The 20,382-nt window shown below is 33.3% G+C and overlaps 1 protein-coding gene across 9 annotated transcripts in view; it reads right to left on the minus strand.

The window, feature by feature from the left end:
• Window positions 1-4,064: 4,064 nt before the first annotated feature.
• PTPRK (protein tyrosine phosphatase, receptor type K) overlaps window positions 4,065-20,382 on the minus strand; it is a 483,452-nt gene continuing 467,134 nt past the window's right edge. For 5 of the 9 annotated variants that reach the window (XM_015600078.2, XM_025042409.1, XM_015600077.2 and 2 more), the window contains 9 exons: window positions 17,430-17,584; window positions 15,177-15,312; window positions 14,783-14,932; window positions 13,695-13,868; window positions 12,194-12,325; window positions 11,934-12,059; window positions 9,129-9,292; window positions 8,484-8,619; window positions 5,534-5,672 (listed from right to left, as the gene is read on the minus strand). In XM_015600078.2, the coding sequence (XP_015455564.1) occupies window positions 5,619-5,672; window positions 8,484-8,619; window positions 9,129-9,292; window positions 11,934-12,059; window positions 12,194-12,325; window positions 13,695-13,868; window positions 14,783-14,932; window positions 15,177-15,312; window positions 17,430-17,584 (1,227 nt within the window). In that variant the 3' untranslated portion in view covers window positions 5,534-5,618. Of the gene's footprint in view, window positions 5,673-8,483; window positions 8,620-9,128; window positions 9,293-11,933; window positions 12,060-12,193; window positions 12,326-13,694; window positions 13,869-14,782; window positions 14,933-15,176; window positions 15,313-17,429; window positions 17,585-20,382 lie in introns of all 9 variants that reach the window. The other 4 variants (XM_025042408.1, XM_015600081.2, XM_025042412.1 and 1 more) reach the window with 1 other exon arrangement.

The raw sequence follows: 20,382 nt of genomic DNA on the forward strand, positions 1-20,382 counted from the left end.
CCCTCAGCCATTCTAAAGCTGCAATGGTCCGGTGAGAGCGGCCCATTCCACCTGTGTCTCCCTGAGACCCCGCCCTACCCAACCCACGAATAGCCCTCTGGGGTGTCTGTTGCCAGGCAGCCAGCACCCTTGCACCTTACCTTGGCTACACATTGGCGGGCAGGCAGCAGCCTTCAGCTTGTACCACCCACATGTGGCCTGCACATAACAGGGAAGACTTTTTGTGGTAGGCCGCTGGTACCAGCCCAAACTGCAGTGTCTCTTGGGTGAATTGCTGGGTTCTATGGGCTGAGGTTGATGGCAGCTGGCTTCCTTGTGATCTGTGACTTTTGCAGGAGCCCACAGGCTTAGCACTGGCAGCCATTTGCATTAGCCTGATGGGACTGGCTAACTCTACCCAGTGTCTCCCTGAGACCCTGCACCACCCAACCCACAAATTGCTGGTGGAGGGCTTGTTACTGGGCAGTCAGTCCCACTCTGTGCTTTTCCTGGGCCATGATTTTGACAGCAACCAACACCATGTTAAATAACATGCTACTAAGCAATGACTGGGGTAATGAGGAGAGCAAGGAAGAAACCAAAGACACCTTGAGACAAATAAAAATGAAAACACAAAGACTCAAAATGTATGGGACACAGAGAAAGCAGTCCTCAGAGGGAAATTCATAGTCCTACAGGCCTACCTCAAGAAACGAACAAATAAAAAGCTCAAAGAATCTAACCTTACATTTAAAAGAACTAGAAAAAAACCCAGCAAAATAAATCCCGAAGTGAGTAGAAGGAAAGAAATAATAAAGATTAGAACAGATATAAACAAAATAGAGTCTAGAAAAACAATACAGCAAAACCAAGAGCTGGTTCTTTGAAAGGATAAACAAAATTGATAATCTTTTAACCAGACTCAGCAAGAAAAAAAGAGAAACCCAAATAAATAAAATCAGAAATGAAAGAAGTAACTACAGACTTCACAAAAATAAAAAGTATTATAAGAAAATACTTCAAGCAATTATATGCCAATAAATTGAACAATCTGGAAGAAATGGATATATGCTTAGAAACATACAATTACCCAAAACTAAGTCAAGAAGAAACAACAAATCTGAATTGACTGGTCACTACTAACAAAATTGAATCAGTAATCAAAAAACTCTCAACAGAAAACTCCCAAAAGTCCTGGACCAGATAGATGGCTTCACAGGTGAATTTTACCAAACATTCAAAGAATTAACATCTATCCTTCTCAAACCATTCCAAAAAATTCAAGAAGAGAAAAGGCTCCCAAGCTCAATTTACGAGGCCACTATTACTCTGATTCCAAAACCAGACATAAACATTACCAAAAAAGCAATTTATGGGCCAATATTCCTGATGAACATAGATGCAAAAATCCTCAACAAAATATTAGCAAATCAAATTCAGTATACATAAAAAAGATTATACATTATGATCAAGTGAGATTTATTTTTGGGATGCAAGTTTGGTCTAATATCCACAAATCAATTACCATAATACATCGCATTAAAAAAAACGAAGGATAAAACTCATGATCACATCAATAGATGCAGAAAAATCATTTGACAAAATCCAGCATCCCTTTATGATAAAAACTCTCAGCAAAGTGGGAATAGAGGGAGCAACCTCAACATAATAAAGGCCATACATAACAAATCTACAGCTAACATCATACTCAATGGGGAAAGGCTAAAAGTCTTTTCCTTAAGGTCAGGAACAAGACAAGGATGGCTACTTTCACCACTTCTATTCAACATAGTACTGGAAGTCTTAGCTATAGCAATGAGGCAAGAAAGAGAACTAAAAGGCATCTAAATTGGAAAGAAGTAAAACTGTCATTATTTGCAGATGACATGATACTATATATAGAGAACCCTAAAGATTCCACTAAAAAACTATAAGATCTGTTAAATGAAATCATTAAAGTAGCTGGATAAAAAATTAATATTTGGAAGTCAGTTGCATTTTTATATATCAGTGATAAACTCTCAGAAAGAGAAATTAAGAAAACAATCCCATTTACAATTGCATCAAAAACAATAAAATACCTAGAAATCATATTAACAAAGGAGGTAAAAGATCTGTTCATGAAAAATTATGTTATTGTAAAAAGAAATTGAAGAAGATATAAATAAATGGAAGCATATTCCATGCTCATGGATAGGAAGAATCAACATCATTAAAATGCCCATACTACCCAAAGCAATCTATGGATTCAATGTATCCCTATCAAAATACCAATGGCATTTCTCAGAACTAGAACAAACAATACTAAAACTTATATGGGGCCATAATAGATCCTAAATAGCCAAAGCAATCTTGAGAAACACGAACAAAGTTGGAGGTATCAAACTACCTGAGATTAAACTGTACTACAAGTCTATAGTAATAAAAACAGCATGGTACTGGCATAAAACCAGATATATAGATCAATGGAACAGAATAGAGAGTCCAGAAATAAACTCACATCTATATGGTCATTTAATCTATGACAAATGAGGCAAGAATACACAGTGGGTTAAAACCAGTCCCTTCAATAAATGGTGTTGAGAAAACTGAACAGATACATGCAAAACAATAAAACTGGATCACCTTACACCATATAGAAGAATAAACTCAAAATGGATTAAACACTTAAATATAAGACCCAAAACCATAAGAAAACAGGCAGTAAACTCTCCGATATTGCTATTAGTAATTTCTTTCTGATATATCTCCTCAGACAAGAAAAACAAAAGAAGAAATAAATAATGGGACCATATTAAACTAAAAAGTTTTTGTACAGCAAAGGAAACCACCAACAAAACAAAGAAAACCTGGATGGGAAAAGGTAGTTGTCTGTGATACATGTAACAAGGGGTTAATATCCAAAATTTATAAAGAACTCATATAACTCAAGAACAAATAAAACAAACAATCCAATTAAGAAATGGGCAGAAGAACTGAACAGACATCTCTCTAAAGAGGAAATGCAGGTGGCCAATAGACACATGAAAAGATGCTCAAGGTCACTTATCATCAGAGAAATCCAAATTAAAAACGCAATGAGATATCACCACACACCTGTTGGTTTGGCTATCATCAATCAATCAAAAAACAATGTGTTGGTTAAGAATGTGCAGAAAAGAGAACCATCACACACTGTTGGTGAGATTGCAAATTGGTACAGCCACCATGGAAAACAGTTTGGAGATTCTTCAAAAAATTAAAAATAGAACTACCTTTTGACCCAGCAATTGCACTTCTGGGTATTTACCCCCCCAAAAAACTGAAACGGTAGTTTGGAAAGATTTGTGTACCCCTATGTTCATGGCAGTGCTATTCACAACAGCCAAGATATGGAAGCAACCTAAGTGTCCATCGATAGAATACTAGATAAAGAAGTTATGGTACATATATATGATGGAATATTATTCAGCCATAAAATAAATGAAATCTTACCATTTATAAGAACATGAATGGACCTAGAGGGTATTATGCTGAGTGAAATAAGTTAGAGAAAGATAAATACCATGATTTCATTTATATGAGGAATAAGAAATAAAAGAACAAACTAAACAAAAACAGACTTACAGAAACAGAGAATAAACTAGTACTTGCCAGAGGGGAGTGGGGTTGGGAGACTGGGTGAAAAAAGGTAAAGATATTAAGAAGTACAAGTTAATAGTTACAAAATATTCACTGAGATTTAGAGTATAGCATAGGGATATAGTTGATATTACTGTAATGGTTGTGTGTAGTGACAGATGGATGCTAAAGTAATCAGGGGATCACATCATAAATTATATAAGTTTCTAGCCTTTGTATTATATAACTAAAACTAATTTTAAAAAAGTAAAAAAAAATAAAGAATAAAATGCCAAATTTATTTAGTGGAAGAGAGTAAGATGCTAAGTAAGACTCAGATTTGAATTTGTTGACAAATCATTTACATATAAAAACTCAAAAAACAATTGATATCAGTCCCCTGGCCTTTCTTCTCTCCACTCTCATATAGACGTTACATTCAATTTTAGAACTTAAAATGAAAGAAATTAATGCTTACACATTAGTTTTACTTCTAATAGAATTTTTATGGTTTATTTGTATCAATGAGAATAGGTTATTTATTTAGGAGTGAAGACATGGAAATTAGGAGAAAATGATGTGCAAACAATAACTTGTAATTATAAAAAACTTTATTCACTCTTACTTTAATTAAATCTTTATAAGCACCATGTCATGTACTGGCAATCTAGAAAGAGGATACCGGAATGCTTTAGTCAATAACAAACTGCAAACTGATGATGTGAAGTTACAGCTACAGGGGGCATGTGAACAAGACTACATTTAAAAAAGGTTCACTTGAGAATCCAATGACAATGCACAAAACAGGAATCTGGCATTGATTTGTTCACACTTTTCTGTGATCAGAACCTAAAGCTTGTGCATGTAAACATCGAAAGAAACATTTTATCACCTTGACAGTTTACAGTTTGCTAAAACTTGACCCTGAAAGCATAAATGTTGCAATTTTGATTGCTTGACCAGTGCTTGGTCATAGGCTGAAAAGATCAATTCCTTTAAAATTTAAATGATGCTTAAAGGCTACGTTCAACACTGTGTATGTCACCAGCAAGGCCTTTGTATGTGTTCAAATTCTCATGTATGATCACCAAACCATTCTTTATTTACCTAGTGACATTGTGAAAAATTATATATTTTCAGAGAAATGTTTTAATTTGGTCCTATATTAAAAGACCTAATTGCCAAGGTGTTTTACGTAAATTTAATTCACAAGCATGTACACAAGAGAATCACTATAAAGAACATTGCTTCCTGGTTTATGAATAAAAAGTTAATCCTCTACTTACACTAAAACATACAAAAAATAACCTACAAAAATCGTTTACAATTGATTTTAGTGAAAGAAAAAGCTTTCTTCAGAAAAAAAAAAAAATGACTGTGTAGTGGTGGTATTTTAGCCATCAAAAAAGGAATGTCAGTAACCAATAAATATAATGTGCTTTCTCCATATAGACATATTTACACTTAAGTCTTTGGCTTATGTTTTTTTTTTTTCCTAAAAGAACTTTAAATGATCCAGCCATCATTGCACATTAAAAGAAAATAAGCCAGTTATATATATTTATATATTTATATAGAGATCTGCTACGCTTGAAACGTAAAAAAAAATGAACTTTACTATGAATTAGCACAGCTTTTCTTTCTTCTTCCTTTAAAGATTTAACATCTTTTATTTTAAAAAGGGAGAAAAATGCCACGTCGAAAGTATTAATTCATGCAACATGTGGTGGCTGCTCTACCCAAATCAGGGGAGAAAAGGCTGCATATTCACTATACAAACACTGATAAGTTCTCATTTGAATCTGGTTCTTATTAAATATAATTTATGTGGCACGAAATGTTGATGCTTTCATACAGTCATAGAAACTGAGTCCTTTTTATTAAGATACACAACTTCATAAGAAAAATACTTTCACCTCTCGAATGTAAAAGTCTCCCACCCCCCACATTAAAATCTTTCTGCACAGGTGTAACGGGTACAACAGCTGCTGGCTCAACAGATGAACAGATTTCTGTTCGGATGCTGAAGTCTCACCCAACTAAGATGACTCCAGGTATTCCAAAGCTACATCATAGCAGAAACGGTACTGCTCCTGAAAGATTTTAACACAAAAGGGTTGAGAAAAGTTAAGAAAGAGGAGACTAATGGTGAATAATAGCTACCAAGTTAATACTTGGCAAACAATTTAGATTATTCAGGAATTACAAATTTTTTTTCCATATATAAGTTGAATATTTGTGCATACATATTTTACATTTGAGTCTAATGATTGCTGTTTAAGAAAAAGAAATTAGATGGAAAAAGATATGTTATTTTTGCCTTATATTTTCTATCAAATTTTTTAAATCTACAATATTTTCAAAGGTGATTATAATAGTAATATCTGATCATTACAGAAAAATTTTCCAACATAGAAAAATATAATCATAAAGATTTTCTATAATTCTATTATTAGAAAACAAAATTGTTATTAAAATACCACCTTAATTTTGCTTCAGTTTTTAAATGTATGTTTGAAATAATAATTACCTTAGAATAAATATGGTTGGATATATATATCTGTCTGAGGATATAATTTCATATTTTATCATTTTTGTGTAACATAACTTTTTCACATTATTTAATATCTCTTAATATTACATAAAAGTCTAACATTGATTATTTGACTATTAGATTGCATTTTTCTTCTATTATAAATAATACTACAGTGAACATATGCAAAATTTCTCCACACTTAAAATAATTTTCCTTAGTAGTAAAAAATATAAAAAATAAAAAAAATAAAAAGCCAGTCATTTCAAACTGCCACTTCACAATTCCAAATTCTTAATTTTGACAGTTGTTGGCTCATCAGAGTATTCAAGTAAATTTCTCAAAATGGTTAGTGATTCTTAAAATTTTTCGAGTTTATTTGTATCTGAAAATTTATTTCTGCTGCCTTTATATACTTAAAACGATTTGGATGATGACAAAAAGTTTGAATTTAAACTGTCTTTCCTGTAAGTCCGTCTTGTGTTGCTTCATTAGAAAGAATTTAGAAAAATTCAGAGACTGTATCATAAATTATGAATGATAATATCTAACTCTTTAAAAACTTCCCAATTTAATCCAAGTAGGTAAAATTCACGTTGAACTGAAGAATAACATTAAACTCATATTTCTAAAACAAACTTGCAGGTGTCTCCAGAAATAAACTAAGGGTAATAAAACTTTCCCTAAGAGGTCTTTATCAAACCTACCCTAATTATCAAGTAGATGTGATTTAAATTAGCCTACCACTGTGACAAGTGCATCTGAAGAACCCAAAATTGCTTGAAAGTGGTTATGTGTCTTTAATCATTCTCTGGTAATTTGGTTTATACTCTAAATTTCCTTACCAAACTTGTCAGTTTAAGTCAATAGCATGCTGAACTAATAATTAATCGTGATTAAACACAAATCAGAGGGTGGGGAGTTTTGTCAGGATGCATGGGGCATGAATTAAAGACAAATAATAACTCTTTGGATTGTTCTAGAATAGTAGAGTTTAACCATAGAATTTTTTTAAAGTAATAATGGAAAATCAAAGTGAAATTTTGAGGTAAAATTTGAATTCTGAGCCCAGAAGTGACCCCACTGATGATTTTAAGACTCGATCTGAAAGACAGAGGCAGAGTTTATATTAAGACATCTTCATACTGAAGTTTAAAGACATAACTACTACCCATCTGTTTTATGAGATGACCTGAATTCCACCTTAAAAATTCCTCAAATTCATCCTTCTTTTCAATCTATTGCTATCACTCCAGTCAAATCCAACATCAGCTTGTTTGGACAACTGTAGTAACCTAAGGAATGTAGTGGAGTAGAGGGGGTTTGAGGACTTGTAGAAGGGGAAAAAGTCTGTTATCACTCTTAAAAGTGAAAGAGTATAAATATAACGCTTCAGATTTTGTCTCAGGAAGCAATGCGCCTCTTGTGTGAACAATCCATGAGCAGGAAGTGGTGAAAATACTTTAAAGGTTTATTGAATTGCTCATTTTAGTTATCTGATCATCTTGATAAATGTAGGGCAAGCAACAATGATGCCTTGGTTTTTCTGTTTTACTTTTCTGTGAGCATAAACTACAGAGCTGCTCCTGACCTTATCCCATCATGCACATATGTGTAACCCACAGACATCTCTCTTCAGAAGTGACATTTGCTAGAGAAGCTTAACTTTCTTCCTTATTCTTCATACAGCTTCACCCAGATACACTCCCACATACACATACCTATCTGTTCTTACTTTGTAAGCTATATTCTGATTTTATGAGCCCTAGCAAATTCAGGTAGCATCATCATATGAACTATGCTCTATAAGTGGTAAAAGTTGAAAATTGTCAATGACAAAAACTTAAAATTTTATAATTTGACCAGAGATAAAGAATTACATATAATGACTAAAATAAATTTCAGTTATACTTTAAAAACAACGGGTATCTAAAGAGCAGATGTAATTTATGAGTGTATCTATCAGATTAGTTTTACCGGTTAACTCAATATGCTTTAAGAAATAAAAATGAACAAGAATAATGTGAACAAAGAATAAATAAAATTAACAAGATAGCAGGATTTATTCTTATTATGGACCCATTTACCAAACTATTGTAGCATTTTTCCCCGTTATTGTTCATAATGGGGGAAAAAACCTATACGTTTTATAAATTAAGTGAAAATAATTTTCTTCATCATTAGCAGTTTATGTAATATATGATTAAGTTATACAGGTAGACAGGGACACTGGCAATTCATCATTAGGCAAGAAAGTCCCCACAAAGACCCATTTACATATCTGATTCCCTATAAGTGTTTAAGTCGAACCACAAGTAGGTAAATGACTGACTGATTACTACACTCCTTTCTACCTCTAAAACTGACTCACCGGGGCTTCCACCATGTTGGGTTTACTGTTCCTTAGTGTCTTGACCGCATGGAACACATCGACAACATTCTGCCGTTTCACCATTTCGACAACAATTCCTATAGCACAGAACATGCCACTTCGCCCACCACCATTTCTGAAACCGAAGAAAGCAAAGGCATTTTAGAGCGAAGCTTTTGGTGACCATAGGTCACACAATCATACATGTTTGGGAAACGAATGCATTACCTTTTTAATTTTTGTCAATTTGTGCATAATTTTGCTTCATATGCGTGCAGGTATGGGGATAGGGCAGAGAGAAAGGACACATGAGGAGGAGGATGTTAACTCAGTAATTTGTGTTTAGGAATATACTATAGGCATAGATTGTCCCAACCTAGATACTCTGAGATTTTGATAGATTTGCAGACTGTGTAAATCAGAAAAGTGGTTCAGAGTAGTGTTCAAAAGGGTTTAAATGATCAATTTTTAAAAACATACAAAAATTAAAGTTAGTAGTTAATTATAGAGTTATTGGACAGGAAGTTTGTTTGAATATCTATAAAGGTTAAGATGTGAGTCAGGTAACTTTAGCATAAAAAATGTGAAGGCTAATGAGAAAATAAACGGCTCCCCTCAATGGCCAAGCTAAGCTGCCACACTCACAGGCAGTGGATGATCGTCCGGCCTTCCCCTTCCTCGCATTCCTCCTGCCATTTTTCCACCTGCAGTATCAGTTTCAAAAATGACCGTTTGGAACCAGGCACTTCTCGATGAGAAGCCCATCCTAGATATTGAAACTGCTGTACCATAAGATAACCTTCCTGTGGCTGTGGAGAAAAAAGTATTTCTATGTAAGTTGAGACTAGAAATTTTACTAAAAAGTCAAAAGTTCATACCAATTAACATCATGATATAAATGACATTTATAGTGGATTGATTATAAATCCTGAATATATACATGCCAGTGCAGAAACATTCTAAGTTATAGAAGCAAGAAACATGAAAATTATCCTTAATACAAGCTTCTCCCTCACATCTGCTATCCAATAATCAATTTCTATGTTTATATTTCTTAAATAACTTTCAAATTCATTTCTTTATCACCAGTGACATCACTGCACTCCCAATCACAAGTTATGATAATTACCTCCTAGTTGACCTCCCTGAATAAACTTTGATCTCTTTCCAAATCATTCTTACTACAGACATCATTCTTATTTTGAAATGCAAATTTGACCTTGTCATCTTCTGCTTTAATGGCTTCCAAATGATCTTAGCATAGAATCCAAATTGCTGCCGTGGCTTAAAATCCTTACATAATCTGACTCCCCTTCCTTCTCCCAAATTCCCTTTACTCTAAAATACACTGTTCAAGTTCCAGACACACTGGCCTTCTTTCAATACATTTAGCAAGTAATTTCTTGTCTTGAGAACTTTGCACATATACTCCCTTTTGTCTTGAATATTTCTTTCTTGTTTGCCCTTCTCAATTGCAAATAGAGTGACTAACATCTTGGGTTCACCTAGGACTTTTCTGGTCTTAGCAATGAAACTCATGTCCTGGACATCTCTCTGTCCTCTGTAAACCAGGATAATTGGTTATCCCACCCCCGAATAACTTCTATTGATTCTTCAAATTTTGACTTAAATACCACTACCTCAAAGAAATCTTTCTCTGATCACCCAGCCAGTTCAGATCATCCAAAACCTTTGTATTCTGTATTTTTTCTCTATAAAATTACTCATACTTGTAAATAAATGATCATATAATTATTTGTTTAACTCTTGCCTTCCCTGGTGAAGTATAAATTCCTTAAGGACAAAGAAATTTCTCTTTTTATCCTGTACTCTGTACAACTCCAACCGAGAAAAATACTGTCCGAAGAATAGAATTGTTGAATAAATAAATCAAAACCTTAAATTCTTAAATAAAAAATGTTGAGGAAGAATATGCAATATAAGAGGATTCTGTATTGTGGGGCATCAGAACTGAAGCTCCATACAGCAAGGGCTCATGCATCTTTTGGTAGGATGAGGATCTAGTACAACACCCAATTTCTTGGTATGTACTAAAAATCTGATGAAATTAATGACATTAAACCATGAGATCAGGAACAGGAAAAAAAAAAAAAAATCCTGCACTAATAAGGACCAGAATACCACATACAGAGGAGGATCAACAAACATATATGCTGACAAAAAAAAAGTAACACTGATTTCGGTTCCTTTCCTTACAATATTTTTCATATAAATGGCTTAATTAACAGACAAGTTTTACTTTCTTAGTTTAGCAGCTACGATTTCTCAGCTAAAATATTACTAGAACATAATGTAACAGATGTGCAGACATAATGAGATTTCATTTAAATTAACATCTAAGATATGCATGAATATTATGACATGATTGAAGTTATCATTTTTTCTCCACTAAAATGAGCAATAGAATTGGATAGGATTTTATCTTCTGTTTAGAGTTATATACATATAGACTTATTAACTAGACATGCATATGGCCATTTTGATATGAGAAACACTAAAATATGACAATCCTTATCACAGTTAAAATAATACATATACATAGAGCTGCTACTCTAAAAAAATGGACAATCTTTCTCTCTAAAAAAAGAATAATTCCCTAGAAATTACTAATGTTTTCTTTTCAAATTCTGCTTGCTACTTGGTTACATAATCTAAAGACTTTTTATTAATAATTTTTGTTTTTGAAGGAGAGACACCAACTTAATTTCTCATTTAGCACAGAGCACATAAAGAGTCAGGAAAAGAGAGTCCTGAAGGACACAGCTGCTACTTTGCTCCTGGGAAAGGGCACAGTGGTAGCAGCACTGGTTCTATCCATAGATCTGGGCAGAGTGAAGTGTTAGGACATTCATAAAGAAAGAATTGTTGGTGTGATGATAATCGATGATGTCTGTGATTTATCTTTCATTCATGCCTGAGGTTTTCCTTTATGCACAGGACTTGGAATAGTGACAAGGAACCTTTCTCTAATGGCTGATCCAACTTAACCTTTCCTCCTGAGGTAAAGCTTCTTCTCTGCCATTAATTATTATGATATTGTTATTTTTTTAACTGCATGCCTTTTCTGAACTGGATGTCAACACTATTAAAACATGTAGTCAACCGGGAGATACCATCTACATGAGCTCAGCAGCCAAGTCCAGACCATCAAACTCAATTAAGCCAGTGCATCTGAATCTAGATTTTCAGATGGAACACATTAGTCTAGTAATTGACCAGTAAACTTAGTTTCGAAAATTTCTGCTTTCCTGTGTTTAGAGAGCATTTTTGTTCTAATACTAAGGCATAACATGATTAGTAGATTTGGGACTGGTTATGAACTGTTTATTAATTCTACTCTTCATGTTGTCTGAATGGAATTATATCCCATTATGGTTATAACCCACTTACTCTGATCAACTCTGTTAGAATGATTAAACAATGACTTACTCTTGTTAGGTTGCATATCCTAAAAATCCGGTTTATCACATCACAATCCATTGAACAAGACATACATTCCACTTGTATAGGGCCATATCGTAGCATCCCTTCTTCTGGCCAGTACTGAGGGCAGCCCTAGGTGATGAATGTTTTGAAAGAAAAAGAGCATAATTTTTTCTAAATAGGGTGGTACAAAGCAGATTTTAGCATTTTATTACTATGTTATTAAGTTGTGCATAAATAGGCAAAAGCAACCCATGGCCATTAACCTGTGACAAGTCGACTTCATTTAACATCACAATGGAAGTACAGCCATAATCATACACTAATCTCCAGAAATCCTTCACAGTGTTTGGCAGAGGGTACTGTGTGACAATGAAAGCAGCTGGTTGCCTGTAGCTCTGTGAAGAAACAAGGTAGATGGAGAAATACAAGAACTTAAAATGTACAATCAGTTGTACAAGCAGATTCAATACACTTCAGTGTAGGACCAGTAAGACATAATAGCTTCACATGGAGATGGAGCCAGATTGCTATACAGGCATGGAATAACGGATTTGGACAACTGGAATGTACTTTGTTGAGAAAAGTAAATACAGGTCAAATACAAAAGAAGAAACTGAAGAACTTTTTGAGATTAAGATCCTCCATGAGGATCAATATTTTTCCTTTTTCCACACACCCTGTTTTCACTCCAAATCTAGACTCAGAAGCAAAAAGCTCTTGAGTGTTTTCACTCTGTATTTAGTATATTTGCCTTTCTAGACCACTAAAATGGGAAGAAATGGTACAATGAGACTCCAATGTGATTTCTGTGAACATGATTAATGGTGAGGCAAGACTGGTCAAAGCAAGGATGGTACTCGAGCTTGCCTTTAGACTATTCTGCTCTGCAGCATAAAAGGAGCAAAATAACTGCCCAAAAGACTAGTTATAGAAGTGGAATTTGAGTTTTCTTGAGTCTCTATTATCAGAAGCGAATTCTAGAAAATGCAATGAGAGCAAGAACTTAGAAAGCTTCACTGTTAATGATTGACTTAATTTCTCCTTGCTATGGTTCCAAAGGCTAAAGGGCAAAAACTAGAAATGTTGGTGAAAGAAGGTGATAAGCTGTTTAAAAGGATTCTAAACCTCGAGAGAGTTCTTGTTTCTTCCCAAGGTAACCAAAGCAAGGTGGCTATAGACATAATTTAAAACTCTTTCCATGCTGAGTGCTTGCTCCTCCATGTACGATTTCTGAAGATTGGAGTGGAGCATGTCAGTTCTTCGTTATGATGAATGTGTTAACATGATAGCTTTTATGTCTTTCCTGGTTACTTATAGTCTCTATTAACTAATGGCTAATAAAATAAGTTAGCTCTAAATTACTGGAACATTAAATGTCAGAGATAAAAGTTTTCCAAATTAACACAACTTCAGAAAGGTATGGTGTTCTGTGGTTTTTAAAATTCCTTTCTATTTAGAATAGATAAGCATGATTTTCTTTTGTGAAAATAATTAAGATGAAAAACCTCACATGAAGATATTTCCTTTTCAGAATATAATCATTGACAATCAAGCTCCAAACTTAAAGTCTAAAACTTATTGTTCCTAAGAATTCCTGTTGGGGAAATTAAAAATCATTCTCCAACAAAAATTGTACTTCAATGAAAATTTCCAATTTTCTCTTTTAGGACATTTTAATTTTCTTGAAAAGAAAACTAGCCAGTGTTCATTGCATTATGTAGCTTTTCATGACACTTTACACTAACAAAAAGAGCAGTCTCTTACATCCATAAGAGCAGCATTGATGTAGTTACTACTCTCCCCATCAATTGTAATTAAAAAAGGCAGACATCTGTCAGGTGGCAGCATGTCCATGAAACGATTCTTGTCATGGTTCCTTGGCAGGCATGCTATACTGCAGTCTTCAGCTTGTAGTCGAGGGGTGACTGAATTCAAAGTCTAAAAAGAAAAGGGAACCCAGGTTAAAAAACAGTGATCCATTTGATAGCACAACACAGACTCATTAAGTATTTAGGAGGCCAAGTAAAAGTGAAGAATTTGTACAAAGCAATGGCATTTGCCACTATAATAGGCTGATAGACTTTGTAAAGCTAATGAAGATGAGAAGCGACCAAAACAAACAAACAAACCAACAAAAACAACCAAAAAAAATCTCACTGTTCAATGCATGGCTTCTTCAAAGGAGAAGGGAAGCTAAACAACACAGCTATCTGCAAAATGCATAGTCTAACCAAAGATAATGTAATCAGAGTGTCTCATGATAATAACCCATCATCAAAGGTGGAAACTATAATTTATAATAATATTTTGGCATACTATATTTAAAGATATGCTGTGGCATGCTTGAAAGAGCACTGAGTAAAGAATCAAAGTATTAAGTTTATAGAGGTACTTCTGATTTCATAGTCACACACTTTCACAGATGTTTTAAGGACAGTATAAACATTTAGGGATTTTTAGAAACAATGTTTAGCACAAACTTCAGCTATTATTATTAATGTGCCTGATCTCATATTTTGAGCAACACAGGAAGCCAAAATCCACTAGAACTGCATAAAAAAAAGGTTGTAAATATACATAAATCACCACTAAATTTGAATTTTATGACATATTTTCCCCATACTCTTCCCTGAGTCCAAACTCATTTGCTCTTTATGATACAGCAGATATGAACTCATTAATACAAAAGTGACTCCATAATAAGTATAATAAGAGACAGGTATTATATTATTCTTAAAATTGGGTCAAAGGTTATAAATTTGACTTAAAAGACCTTCCTTATTAGAGTTAATAATGCCCAGAACAAATTGAAATAAGTTGGTCATAAAAGAAGCCCTAGAAATAGTAAATACCTGAAATTCATCTTTGAGATGAGAAGAGTTAGTCTGGGAGTCTATTCTGATCATATCAAAATATGCGGCTTTAAATTCACAGACAGGTATGGCAGTTTCTCCACATAAGCAGGCTTCTAAAATGGCATCATGAATAAAAATGTACTGTTCCTATCAAAAGAAAGTAAAAGAAAATCTTCATACTATGTTAATAAAACTTATTTGTCATCAAAGGTAGAGAATATAGAGAATTTTCTCTATATGGAGATATTAATAAAAATACCAATATTTCCTATGTGAGTTAATGAACTAACATTGATTCTTTGTGAAAAGCGTTGACTCCTTTGTTTTGAAAAACATTTGCAAGAGCTTAAAAGAAAAACCCCACTAGAGGTAAATCAACAAATCGACATACCTCTGTCTGGACCATATTGATACGACGAGATCTTAAGGCTTTGACACAGTTGTAGATGTCAACAACACCCTCTCTTTCAGCCATGTCCAGCATGATATCAATCACAATGTAACAGCCAGTTCGTCCAGCACCAGCACTGAAAAAAATTAAACAAATCTAAAGAATTGCAGGAAGCTTGTCTACGCAACCTTAAATAAAGATCCTTTTGACTTTCAGAGAGGCGGAATTAAATTAATTTAACAAAGCACAAAACCACATATTTTGTGCATATTGTACAAACGCTTTTATTAACGTACAAATAACTTCATGTAGAGTATCTCTTTTGGTATAAACCGAAGATTGGAATAGGAGTTCCAAATTAGAGGACATACCTTTCTAAATCAAATTGTGTTTTGAAAATAATGTATGCATATCATTTAAGTTCCATAGCTCTTTTATATAGTCTTCAGTTTATGTAAATCAAATACACGTAATTTCCAGCTGATAGAATTGATCAAGGGGTGGATTCATGCTTTAAAATTTAACACCAACTTAAAGCCTTTTATACACATGTTGGTGAGGGTCCTCAGGCAAAATGCAAGACTGCCGGCTCTTTTAGACAGACTTTATAAATACCAAGGCAAAATAATGTTAATTTCAAAATCTTTAAATGGGAAATCTGTGGAGCCACAATGCAGGAGGAAATGCTAATGGTGAGGGTGGGGAAGAAAATGATTGGTTATCAATGGGGAGGAGACCAATAGTAGAAAGAATATTTTTGAATGGTGATCTGAGGGAAAAATGAAAATGAATTGTCAAGTACAGAATATAATTCTTAACAGATCACTAAGATAGTCACTGACTTATGGTATTTAATTCAGAATTTGAATCATAATGTACTGTTGATATTTTACCCCCTGGGAGTGCTTCTCCAATTTTATATATAGAAGTTAATGGAACAAACAAGATATAGTTGGGAATTTGGGAGGGAAATTCCCTTTGTAGTTAGCCGCTTCTTTTCCATAAATTCAGAGATACCTAAGTCTAAGTAGAAAATGACATTTCTGTTTCAAGAGAGTACTCAAGAATCTTGGAGCACTTGTGAAGCAAGTAATTCAAAGGAAAGTAAACATCTATGATAAGTCAAGACACCCCTGAATCGAAAACCTATTTATCTCTTTTTAAAATGCATAGAGAGATTATTAACAATATTTCTTTGTTGTCTAGATTTGGTTATTTCTCTTGAACTCACTGTTCTTTTAAGAAATTTAAGTAAAAAGTACTGTAGCTATCTCTATTTCTTTTCCTTTTCTTTTTCTTTATGTTTTTGTCTACCATCTCTCGAATCACTGTTCCCAGGGTTTGAGACAGGAAAGTAATTGAAGAGTAGATCAGATTTCTTGAGGAGGACTGAACTGAAGATTTTTTTTCAGGGTACACAGTATCTGATCCTTATAGGATGACTTACTTTGTGGGTTTTTTCCTCTCCTTTTATATATGGTCATTTAAATTCTGAATAGGTTGGATTTTCAGAAAGAGAAAAAAAGTACAAGCTATTATGTAGCTTGGAGGAGACAGTATTTGAGAATCTTGTGCAGCATTTAGGAAAAAAGCTTTTCAGATTTAGTATATATTTTTCTATCCACATCTCAAAATGAGACCACGTAATTTGCTTTTAGTGTCTCAGAATGCTTATTTTAAGAAGAGTTTCTAATCAGAAGAAAGTCTGGATATAATATTCTAGTTTTCCTGGCATATGTTTGCTGGATCTCACTGATGTAGTTTTCAAGGTCTTCTGATGGATGTCTTTAAAAAAATTCTTAAATAGCTGTTTTATAGCACAAATTCTTACAATATAGGACATTTAGTAACTCTGTATGTCTCACATTTAATTTTAAAAGCTGGGATTCCATTGGGAATTTACTAGATTGGCAAGAAATCTCTATTTCAACCTACCATTCCATACAATATGGGATTTGCAAAAGCAATAAAAATACACCCTCCATCCCCGAAAACCAAAAACACGGGTGTTGCCACTAAAAAACAGTTTCTACATTCACAGTTGTGTACATCACTACGCACATTAGTACGAATGTATTTATTTCTTGTTTATTTTATATTATTATGACTTTTATTTTATTGCTGTTTTACCTTATTTAATACATATGAGCTGGAATTCTGTAAGCATGTATTAGTTTTTATACTTAAATGCCTTACTTGATACTTTAAAAAAGTTAACTGTACAGAGTCAGCACCATTTGGACCATCACTCACCTGCAATGGACAACGATGGGGCCAGCACTGGGAGGGTTGGAGAACTTGACTCGCCGGATAAAGGAAAGAAGCCCTGTAGCATGGTAGGGCACTCCATGGTCAGGCCAGCCGGTGAAATGGAACTGCTTAACTTCACGGATCTCATTGTATCCCCTCTGTGCAAACATGTGAAGGAGTATTTTCAAATGCTCCAAAATATAGTCATTAAGCACAGTCATAGTTACTAGACCTGATGGACAATAAAAAACTAAAAATAAAAAATTTACCAAGATCATGCTTTTTCTGAAAAAGGATGCTGGCCTGACATGGCTTAGGATCTTACCTTTATTGTCAGACAACTGCCAAAGAAAGAAAATTAGAAGGGTTGCTTTATAAAGTTTTATAAGTCTAAGTAAATTTTATTTACTCTGACAGTTTGTTCCTTACTGGGAATGACAACACATTAAATTATTAGGGGAAAAAGAAGAAATGAGAAAGCTAAAATGCTGCCCTATTGACCCAATGCACTGAGTTCTCAAGTGGTGTATAAAAGCAACTTTCTAGCTTCTCACCTCACAAAGAGATTTTAATGCCTTGTTTATCCATGTTGAAAATGGTTTTGAAGCATAGCATGTAGAGATTTTCCAGGACAGTGCTACTCTAGATCGGTTTATAAAAATATACAAACAGCTAAACTGTTTTTTGGGTAGACTATTTTTCTTAACTCAAGTAATTCGGCACACAGAGAACTATTTATAGTAAGAAAAGTAGAAAATGAAAGAAGCGAAACATCCATTATTGTGCTCTCTTCAATTGGTTAATTTAAGAGAAACCTTTAAATGGACATCTCAAATCTTTTTTCTCTTTTTTGGTAAAGAAGCCTGTAGATTGCTTGGAGAGCACAGATGAAGTGCTGCAGAATTTATTTTTCAGGATCCACATTTGTAGCAAAAAACGAAAACAAAAACGAAAACAAAAGCAAAACAACAACCCTCCCACCCCAAAAAACCCTATTATAATCTATGTAATATCAACTTTACTGTGAGCAATCTCAGTTGTTCACTCAGAATAGGTAGAAAACTGCATGAAATAAAGGAAATACATTAAAAAGTTTATTTTTAGATTCTATCCTATATAGAACAATATCACCAAAGCCTTGGAAGCCAGTCATCATGTCTTATTATTCTTTATAATTCTAGTTTCTAGTATAAGACCCTATAGAAAGCAGGGCTCAACAAATAATTATAATAGTGCCAATGACAAACACCATTGTGGAATCATGCAAATAATAAAATCACGTGTGTTACTACCTTTGAAGTTAGCTCTTGTGAGAAAGGCCATCAATTGTTCTAAGACCTGATTTTAGACAATCAATTTATCTTTTCTGTATTAATACTTTTACTGGAGTTGCTAAAGAGCCTTCTCTTTTAAGTAAATTTTAATACCTGGCAGCACATGTTCCATTATCACTCTTTTTATTTAAATCTTCCTGAGTCATTTTCAAATATATAGCTTTTAAAAATTGCTCTTTTCCTGTTCTAAACAACAACAAAAAAATTAAAAATAAAAACCCAATGATGTTCCAATTAGTATTGCATTAAATACATAATGTAGTATTAAAAACAAGTTTTCCCATTCTGGGCATGTCATACATATGTCTCTATTTAGTCACATTTCATTTTATGTGTTTCAACACACTTTGTATTCACCTAGGACTTGTATCTTTCTTGTTAAATATATTCTTAGATACTTTAGAATTTTTTATTATTGTGAAATATATTTTTAATGTCTACCCTCTGTTTATTGCTAACATAAAAGCTAGGATTTATCTTGAATTAATCACTTCAATATGTGGCTATTAGTTCCATTTACAATATAATATCTCTAGTTTTCTTGGCATAAAATTATTTCACTTTAAAATAATTTTGTATTTTCCAACAGTTACGCAGTTTATTCCTTTTGTTATTTTATTTTATTTGACGGAGCTTCCTAAAATGTTAAATACTAGTGAGAATAATTATTCATATCACATGCCCGATTATAACAGCAACGTCTTTAGTTTTTCACTCCTCAACATGTTGCGCTGCTAGTTATTGTTGAATCACCTTTATCATGTTTAGAGAGTCTCCTTATTTTCCCAATATAATTAGAGTATTATTTATTATACATGTTTTTGAATAAAATTAAGTGCACTATAGCACCTATTAATAAAACTACATGGTTTTGCTCTTTTAACACACTGACATAATGAAATATCCTACCACAGTTATAATATCTTTGCCTTCTTAGAAAACAATCATGATGGATCATGTGATTTTTCCTTTATTCACTTCTGAATTTGAATTTTCAATATTTTATTTTGAAGGTTTTTCGAAGTGTTCTTAAATGTAATTCGTTTGCAATGTGTAAGCACAGACACTTGGAGGAGGGAGAGATAGAGGAAGATTAGACAGAGATCGAGATCAAAAAAGAGACAGAGAAGAACTTTAATCTAGTTCTGTCATCATAGTTATGCTAGCTTTTAAAAATGTATTTAATGGTTTTAATGGTTTTCTAAGGTTTTCTATGGCCTAGTTTAACATAGGATTAGCAATTCTTTAAAAGTTAATGAACCTTAACTATAAAACCATACTGTGATTTTTATGGTAAATTTTAACAATCGTTCTATTTTTTTCTATCATCTGTTCAGGTTTCTAACTTCTTGGTTCAAATTGTTATTATTTGCTAGAATATCAGTGTATAGAGACTAAAATTTATGTTTCTGAGTTTATACATAATATTTTTTTATAACTTTCTTAATAGCAAGTATAACTGACGTTATACCCCTTTTGTATTTTCTAATGTTGCATATTTTGCTTTGATTGTTCCTCATTCAGAATTGACAGCAGTTTATTTTACTGATCTTTTCAAGGAACTTGCTTTATGATTTAATTTATTCTTTTTTTGTTTATGTTTGTTTTATATTTAATTTTTC

The sequence above is a fragment of the Pteropus alecto genome, unplaced genomic scaffold, assembly GCF_000325575.1.
Source record: "Pteropus alecto unplaced genomic scaffold, ASM32557v1 scaffold79, whole genome shotgun sequence".
NCBI lineage: Eukaryota > Metazoa > Chordata > Mammalia > Chiroptera > Pteropodidae > Pteropus > Pteropus alecto.